Below are 9,561 nucleotides of genomic sequence, written 5' to 3'. Positions count from 1 at the left end.
GAAAGTATTCACACCCCTTACCTTTTTCCACATTTGGTTGTGTTACAACCTGATTTAAAAATGTGATTAACAACACAGATAATACATTTCATGGACTAACTCTGTGTGCAATAATGGTGTTTAACATGATTTTTGAATGACTACCCCATCTCTGTACCATACACATACAATTATCTGTAAGCTCCCTCAGTCGAGCAGTAAATTTCAAGCACAGATTCAACGACAAAGACCAAGGAGGTTTTCCAATGCCTCGCAAAGAAGGGCAACTATAGGTAGATGGGTCTAAAATATTTGAATATCCCTTTGAGCATGGTGAAGTTATTAATTACACTTTGGATGGTATATCAATACACCCAGTCACCACAAAGATACAGGTGTCCTTCCTAACTCAGTTGCTGGAGAGGAAGGAAAACGCTCAGGGATTTCACCATGAGGCCAATAGTGATTGTAAACCAGTTAATAAAGAGTTTAATGGCTGAGGATGGATCAACATTGTAGTTACAATATTAACCTAAATGACAGTGAAAAAAGTAAGCCTATACCGACAAAAAATATTCCAAAACATGCATCATGTTTGCAATAAGGCACTAAATTAATACTTCAAAAAATGTGGAAAGAAATGCATTTTTTTTCTTAAATACAAAGCATTGTGTTTGGGGGAAATCCAACAAAACACGTCACTGAATACCACTCTTCATATTTTCAAGCATGGTGGCGGCTGCATCATGTTATTTTATTTGATTTAAACTTGATAAATCAAGTCAGTTAAAAACAAATAATTATTTACAATGATGCCCTCCCCTAACCCGGACACCGCTGAGCCTATTGTGCCTATGGGACTCCCGATCACGGCCAGTTGTGATACAGCCCGGGATCGAACCAGGGTCTGTAGTGACGCCTCTAGCACTGAGATGAAGTGCCTTAGACTGCTTCTCCAGTTGGGAGCCCATGTTATGGGTATGCTTGTCATTGGCAAGGACTAGGGAGTTTTTTAGGATACAATGAAAAGGAATAGAGCTAAGCACAGGCAAAGTCCTTGAGGAAAACCTAGTTCAGACTGCTTCATGGCCAAATGTACACTGGTTACTTACCAAGACGAAATTGAATGTTCCTGAGTGGCCAAGATACAGTTTTGACTTAAAATCATCTTGAAAATCTATGGCAAGACTTGAAAATGGCTGTCTAGCAATGATCAAAAACCAACTTGACAGAGCTTGAGGAATTATTTTTTTTGCAAAGCACTTGGAGACTTACCCAGAAAGACTCACAGCAGTAATCATTGCCAAAGGTGATTGTAACATGTATTGACTCAGGGGGTTGAATACTTATCTAATCAAAACATATTCATTTTATTTTCCATTCATTTATTTTTGATGACTTATTTTTTACTTTGACATTACAGAGTATTATGCGTAGATCCTTTACATAGACTTACCAGGTGAAAGCTATGATCCCTTATTGATGTCAATTGTTATAGCCACTTGAATTAGTGTAGATGAAGGGGAGGAGACAAGTTAAAGAGGGATTTTTAAGCCTTGAGACATGGATTGTATGTGTGCCATTCAGAGGGTGAATGGGAAAATCTAAAGATTTCAGTGCCTTTGAACGGGGTACGGTAGTATGTGCCAGGCGCACCGGTTTTAGTGTGTCAAGAACTGCAACGCTGCTGCATTTTTCACGCTCAACAGTTTCCTGTGTGTATCAAGAAAGGTCCACATCCCAAAGAACATCCAGCCAACTTGACAACTATGGGAAGCATTGGAGTCAACATGGGCCAGCATCCCTTCAGAACACTTTTGACACCTTGTAGAGTCCATACCGCGACAAATTGAGGCTGTTCTGAGGGCAAAAGGAGGTGCAACTCAATTTAGGAAGGTGTCCCTAATGTTTTGTACACCTGGATTCTCCTCTCAAAAAAGGAATGTCAAATTCCTTCCATATTGCTTGGTAACACTTTTTACTTTCTAATAAAACAGATAAATTACAAATAATAATTGGTGTAAGGGCTTTACTAAGCCCTGTTAAACAATTATTGGATTAACTTTTCATGTTACATAATCACAATCATGTGTGTTTTGTCATAAACATATCACCTCAAAGGCTGATGAAAAAGCCTCAAGGATAACAAAATGACCAAAACCATGCCCATGTAAATATATCAAGTTTTATTTGTACTAACAGGTATTATGCAATAGAAATACTTTGAAAATACAACCCCATCATCTAAAGTCCTAAAATAATATCTGAACACTTGCCATTAGCAAACATGAAGCATTCTGAGAAATACGTCCCTCTAAGCACCACATTTTTCTTATTACAAAAGTTTACTGTTTTATAATTCTGACTTCAAATCATGAATTTTATATCTATTTTTATTTTACATACAACAATCGATCAAGGTGGATAACTATCATCTACAATTCAATAAATAACGTAGTAATAACATCAGATTGGTACTGTTTAACATGGCTTTCTTTCCTTGTGGGCAGCTAAAATAACTGTAAAACACAGCAGAAGCCATTTCTAAGACAGAGATATCCAGTGATTCAGCAAAACACCAAAATAAAACACTGCAAAAAGAAACTAAACACAGACAAACCAAGACCGAACCCACAATCCTCCTCAATGAAGAGTAGTGATTTTCATCAAACTGCACATCTACCTTCTATGGGACATTTTCTGTTCTCAAACCTCAAAAGTGGCCTTCTGTTCAAGTTCACAACCATTGGTTGTGTCGATCCAACTATATGTATGAAGCACTGCCAATCTGTAAGTTACATAGTGCTTTTCTTTTCCATTCATTCTGGATTCATTTTCAGTTCCAACTGGATCAGATGGCCTGGCACGTGGAATTATCTCAACAGAACACCATTTTCTGAGGTCTGAGAAACGTGTTCCGCATCGTCAGTGTTCCCTAGCGATGGAATCTCTTTCAGTTCAACACGGAGAAGCCAGTCTTTCAACGTTGGGATATCAACTTGAGTGGACATACAGACTTAACGCAACAGAACTAAAATAGAACATACATACTCCATCTAGGTGCTATTCAGAAGCTGTGATGTAGAGGTAAAAAAAGATGGTTAAACTATGAACTCCAGTGGGCGATCGAGATAAGACGAACAACCACCTATATAAACTATAACGTATGATATTTTTATTACTGTATTGTTTGCATTTTGATGGCATTTTAATGTAGGCCTATAGGGAAGGTAGGACATAGGGAAATATTGAACAATATATTTTTTGCTTTTAAATTTGTTTAATAAGATTAGTACAGATTTTGTCAGGGGACGCCACATAGGGCCCCGACCCCAAGTTTGTACTAACCTCTCTCTGCTTGCGTCCCGTTACTGGCCCAACAGTCTAACCTCGAGGCTACCTGCCGAGGCTACCTGCCGACGTTTACGTGCATTTACCCTCCACTACATCCCAGGTCAGCAGAGTCTAGCATGCTTGTTGTTCACGTAAACATGGCTGGAGATGGCTAGTAAGTCACAAACAGCTGCTTAATTATTGTTGCTTAAAGATGGAATAATCAGTGGGGCGCGCCGCTGTCCGCCCCACATCCTTTGTTATAGTTGTATTTTTGGGGGGACGAAGCACAGCCTGGGGAGCATCGCGCAATGATGTCCGAGGGAAAACTTCTTTGCTGTTGTAATATCACAAACGGACGTGGCTGTTTCACCATTAAGGATTCCAGCTTTAAAGGTAGGTGGTAACTTTGCTTGTGTGAGCTGGCTGACTTGACCAATTCAAACCGTTTCCAAATACCACAAAAAAGCGTCAAAAGCTCAAATAAACAGATGACTAAAACACTAACACACATTCACAGTAAATACACATACCAATCCGATTACTTCACTATTTTCTAACAATTCTCTGGAGGGCTATAACATGAAAGTTTCAGTCTTTTCTTTTTTTCTCTGACATGGATTTAAAGGGTTTAAAGTTGACATAAAACATCCTGGGGGATCCTGCCCTTTAACAACTGATTTAGGATCAGTTACCTAACCCAACCTGACCTCAATCATCACGAGCTAAACAACTGCACCATCTCTAGATCAGTATACTTTCACCACATAAACATCTAAGCTAGTGGAGGCTGCTGAGGGGAGGACAGCTCATAATAATGACTGGAGCGGAGCGAACAGAATGGCATCAAACACATGGTAATCATGTATTTGATGCATTTGATACCATTTCACTTATACTGCTCCAGCCATTACCACGAACCAGTCCATCTCAATTAAGGTGCCACCAACCTCCTGTCATCCAAGCCCAGTGTGTGATGTAGCAGATGGTTCAGTGCATCGCTACTGCCTTCCTGAGAAGTTCTGTCGCTCTGAATGCAGAAATGCCTTGGCCTTTCTGGGTCCGACGTATTGACGGTGCTTGTTGAGTTACAGTGCAGATGGTTGAGTTTACACTCCAGTTGGGGAAGAATTTCCACTCTGTCACGTCCACATGTTATGGTAACTTGTTTAGTCCGGGTGGATTAGTTAGTTAGTTGTAAACAAAGAGTGTCCCTTGAGACAATTGGGCCCCTAAAGTGAAGAGCTCCTGTAGTCATGGCTTCGTTCCTGTGAGAGACTGCAGGCCTTTCATCTTGCAATTGTGCATTTTGGGAAGTCGAGTTTTCAGGGCATGTGGCGTTTTCATGTCCCCTTCCTGAGAGAGGCTGTTGAAGTAGCAGAACAGCCGATCACCTACAGAGGACACAGACAAGGAGCAAAATGGAGTCAGATCACACGTTTGTGTGTGTGCGTGTTGCTGAGTGTCCGTTGTCTTTCTATGAGTGTATTTGTGTGCGTGCAAGTATAACTCCGACCGTGTGTTTCTGAATGTGCAAAAATGTCAGTTTGTGCGAGAGTGCGTGAGTTCATCTTTCGGTGTGTGTCAGTGTGTCCTCACGTCTCACGCGTTACAAAGGCAACAGAAGAAGAAGAAAGTAAAGAGAACAGACAGGCAGGTAGAGAGTGTCCAGGAGGGCCTGCGTGTGGTCATGATTGGCAGGATGTTGACATGCCATATGGAGACGCACGACTGTTTACCCCGAGGGGGACGTCAAGAGGTTTTTATTTGTTGTTTTCCTGTCAGCTCCTCGTACCAAGCAGAGAAAGAGCCGTCTGACACAGACGCCCAAGTATCACTGCCTCGCCTTTAGTGTTTCAAACACTGATTTCTCTTTTGGATTCTCGGAGCTGGGAGCAGAAAGGAGTGGCGAGAGATTTTTTTTAAAGGTCTAAATACCTTTTAGTATTTTGTTATTGACAGGATAGGGGGAATGCAATGAGAGAGAAAACACATATAAAAGAAGCACAGACAGTAAGGAGACAGATTCTATTTCTATGCATTGAATCCTATCCGATAGCTGAAAGCCAGATAGATAAATTGGGCCAGGGGGCATATAGGGGAGCATTAGCACTCAACCAGACTCTGGCACAGGTGAGGAATTATAAGGGGGGGAACGGTCACAGCAAAACAAAACCCAAACAAGGAAAGTACCATACTTGTTTGGAGGCGTCTGTGGAGGAATGGACTTCATTTTCAAAATGTCCGTTGTACTGCAGTATCCCTGTAGAAACAAGAGACAGAGCAACACTTTAGAATCCCAAGACCTTCACAACCAAAAAACTGAACCTGATAATATAACCATCAGTTAAGGTACTGTTCTATATTTCTAGGGCAATATTCCGTTTGGATTTCGGGGTAATATTGCCTTGGAGTGACATGCAGGGGAAAAAGTGATGGCTTTTCTGCTTGTTCTATTTTTTGGTCTCCCATTGAATTGTGGTCAAATTATAATATACGCCATTTAGCAGACACTTTTATCCAAAGCGACTTATAGTCATGCGTGCATACGTTTTACGTATGGGTGGTCGCGGGAATCAAACCCACTATCTCAGCTTTGCAAGCGCCATGCTCTACCAACTGAGCTACAGAGGACCAATGGTCATTGTGCTGGTGGCCAAACACCAATTACATCCCCATAACTGACATCTGATTAATAATGTATAAAACATTTCACAGGTCAGTGTCACAAGCAAATGTGTTTGTTCAAAGTTGAAGGACTGCCATCCAAGGACAAAATCATATACAAGGGCAGACAGGCATGCAAACACACACACAAAAAAAAATCTTCGTAAAGAAATGTAAATTACTTTTTTGATGGTTTTTCATCATTAGTGTGCGTATGCAAATCTGTACTCGCACCAGGCCATTCAGCCTATGCTTGCACAAATCCAATTATTTGGAATTTGGGGGAGTGAATGAGTATAGACCAAATCAGGATGTTTATAAACAAAGCTGTCTGGTAGTTCAACACCAGTCTCTTGCCTCTATTTTTCTAGGTTGATAGCTAGCTAGGTAGTTTACTTCATTTATGAAGGAAATGCTAGCTAGCTAGCTGACCATCATTGCAGCTGACCTGCTACAGTATGTTACAGACAGCGAGCCAGCTAGCTCTAATTGCAGTGTTTGATAAGTAGCTAACCTGTTCCATTCATGAAAATAGTGACAATTATCTCACACTATTTTACCTTATCCAATCTTTACACACCGGCACTGTGCAGCGGGGATGTATTATGCAAAAAAAGTAGCTGGCTAGCTAGTTCATTGTGTTTTTCTTCCAGATTTGTATTGAACAGAATTAAGTCATATCGTGATAGCGTGGAAAGAATAGAAGTCAGTGTCAAGGGGCTGTGGGTCAGATTTGAATCCGCGCAGACACAGGTATACATGTGTGCTGGAAGCGGCGACACCAACCGCTAGAACACCTAAGCCACAAAGTACAGGGCTCATTAGTACATCTGATGTGCCATTAAGATGGCGGGGTGGAGCTTCCTTCAGGGCAGTGGATGGCAACTTTCGTACCAAATCGTGGTGGTGTGCCTCCGACAGCCCTGACCCACCCCCTGGCTGCCTGGGAAGTAGCGTATAAATTACTGCAAATTAAATTGCCGGGCCTCTTTGATGTGCCCTTGGCCAGCGCTCCCGTGTCACATGTCAGGTGTACTCCTCTCGCTCTTTCTCTCTCTCTATGTCTGTATATCTCTCTCACTAGGTCACTCTTTCACTGCCTGTTTTTCCCTGTCTTTCCCTGTACTTGCTTGCTGAGCTTTCCCCCGCTGTCACTCCAATTGTGTCAGGTCTCTCTGATGTCCTGGCCATGGAATTTACTGTGTGTGGACTTGCCACCTCTATCATTCTCTCTTTCTCTCTCTCAGACACGCACGCACACACACACACACACACACACACACACACACACACACACACACACACACACACACACACACACACACACACACACACACACACACACACACACCCTTATCCTTGTCACACAGCACTGGGTGCCCCCTGCCCATCTGTGTCACTGTGATCCATGCATGCACATACTGACACCACACACACACACACACACACACACACACACACACACACACACACACACACACACACACCACACACACACACACACACACACACACACACCCCCACCCCCCCCCCCCCCCGGACCTACACACAGGTCAACACTAGACAGAGACCTATTCCTTGACTGGTACTATCACCGGCAGAAACATGTCCTTCTGTCGGCCTTGGTAAACATGTTTCCCCAAGCTATTAGCATTCATGCCAAAACACTCATAGAAAAAGAGAAAAGGTGGAGGACAAATATATATAAATATTTTTAAAGGTCACGTTATTAAATGTGACTCAAAGGGCTAAAGAGGACGATGATGATATCTACGACGACAAGCTGCAGGTTAGAGTTGCTACTCTCAAAATGACCTTAGTGTACAGTGTAAAGGACATGGTCAGTTTTGTGAATGTCTGTCTATCTTTCTCTCCCTCTCAGTGTGTCTGTGTACATGCTAAATTATGTAGGGCTGTGGTGAACATTATAAAACCATTTTCACTGCCAATTAATGGACTACATTACCCAACACTCAATCCCTCCTTACCTTGTGGGTCAAGCCTGGGATCTACAAAGCCCCAGTGCTGGTAGAGAGCTGCCAGGTCGTGGGGGTTGTAGTTCTTCAACAGACCCAGGATGCCCATGTCCATCGGGGTGTCTCTGCTGTCCCCAGCAGTGGACTCCCTCTTCCCGTGGCCGAGGAGGGTGGTGTGTGCCAGGTACCCGCTGCTGCCCTGCGCCCCAAACATGTTTGTGACTGACCAAAGGTCTTGACCTTTCAGGGCTGCAGGTGGATCCTGTGGATGGCTGTGTGGGTGTGGATGGGGCTGGGGGTGGAGGTGAGTTCTGTCTGGGGTAAGATGGGGCGCGCGGTCGGCCCTGCCATGGTTCCTGGCGAGAATAAAGCCGAGGCCCTCTTGTGGAAGCAGGCTTCCCTCGGCAGCCGCCCGATAATGTCCGGTTTTGGGGCTGCTTGTCGACTGCTGGGAGAAGCCTTGAATGCTGGTTGAGGCGGTGGTGGTGGCGGCAGGAGCTTTGGGGTGGGCTTTCGTTTTAGATCGGACGCTCTTATTTGCCACCTCCTCCGTATGGGTTGGGCGGCTCGACTTCTTTTTTTGAGGTAGGAGTGACTTCCCACCACCAGGGGGAGACCTTGTGGAGGTACGCGACGCTGACACCATGGCCTGGCTGGTGTTGGGCTGGGAAGTAGTAGTTGTGCTGCTTGTGTGGGTCTTTGGCCTCTTGGTGCCTCCACCTGAAGGTTGTGTGGCGGTGGAACCTGGGGCTTGTGTGCGCTGGGCCCGGGGGACTGAGAGTGCCGGGCAGTCTTTGCCCTCCAGAAAAGGCGGAGGCCCCGTGCGCCGTCCAGCAGCCTTGGGGCCCTTGAAGCCAGTGACGTAGGGAGCCCACTTGGGGGCCAGGGAGCTGCCACTATCCACCCTGTGGGCCACACGCTGGTGGATCCACAGCACCTCCAGGTAATGGGTTGTGTGGGCGCAGAACGGACACTGGTGTCTGACCAGCTTACCCTCAGACGCTGCTGCCACAGGGTTCACACCGCCATCCTCCTCCTGGCCCTCGGGCGGTGCAGACAGGTTGAGGAGGCTGGCGTAGATGATGGCATCCTGAGAGGATTGCCCTTTGACTTTTAGGCTCCTCGACTTCTCTGACTGGCAGCTCGATGCCGCCCTCTCCTCGCCAGGAGGACAGACGTAGGGATTTGTGTAGGGCTGGCTGAGCAGTGTGCTCTTCAGCCGGAGATATTCCACATAACCTGAGGCCTTGGGAGCGCCGTGGCTCGGGTCTTCCATAATAGCTCCCAGTATGTGATGATGTGCATCCCTGACGTCCTTGTGCTGCTTGTGCATGTGGGATGTGAAGGAAGAGGGGTCACTGGTGTGGAAGTCACAGTGCTCGCAGAAGTATGGCTTGGTATCTGTGGATTGCAGAGTACAGGTAGACTAAGCTCATATTGAAAAACAGACATTTTAAGAAAATGAGCTTCAGCAAAGTATGAAGATTTAATAAGTGCTAACATGATTTAACAAACACGTGGATGAGAAAGGAGGACATTGTCATGCTACTCTCCATTAGTCCTTTTTCAGTCATTTACCCTAACAACTAAACTATTTACCATATAT

At 44.5% G+C, this 9,561-nt stretch overlaps 1 protein-coding gene across 2 annotated transcripts in view; it reads right to left on the bottom strand.

Moving 5' to 3' along the window:
• Nucleotides 1–2,150: 2,150 nt before the first annotated feature.
• Nucleotides 2,151–9,561, bottom strand: part of LOC106569865 (zinc finger protein 516) — a 34,249-nt gene continuing 26,838 nt past the window's right edge. For both annotated transcript variants that reach the window (XM_014141543.3, XM_082961194.1), the window contains exons 4-6: nucleotides 7,968–9,356; nucleotides 5,511–5,575; nucleotides 2,151–4,706 (exon numbers count right to left, since the gene is read on the bottom strand). In XM_014141543.3, the coding sequence (XP_013997018.2) occupies nucleotides 4,656–4,706; nucleotides 5,511–5,575; nucleotides 7,968–9,356 (1,505 nt within the window). In that variant the 3' untranslated portion in view covers nucleotides 2,151–4,655. The remainder of the gene's footprint in view (nucleotides 4,707–5,510; nucleotides 5,576–7,967; nucleotides 9,357–9,561) is intronic.

Source organism: Salmo salar, chromosome 14 (assembly GCF_965601325.2).
Source record: "Salmo salar chromosome 14, fSalSal1, whole genome shotgun sequence".
NCBI lineage: Eukaryota > Metazoa > Chordata > Actinopteri > Salmoniformes > Salmonidae > Salmo > Salmo salar.
The sequence above is the reverse complement of the archived record's forward strand: the minus strand, read 5'-3'. Positions and strand labels throughout refer to the sequence as shown.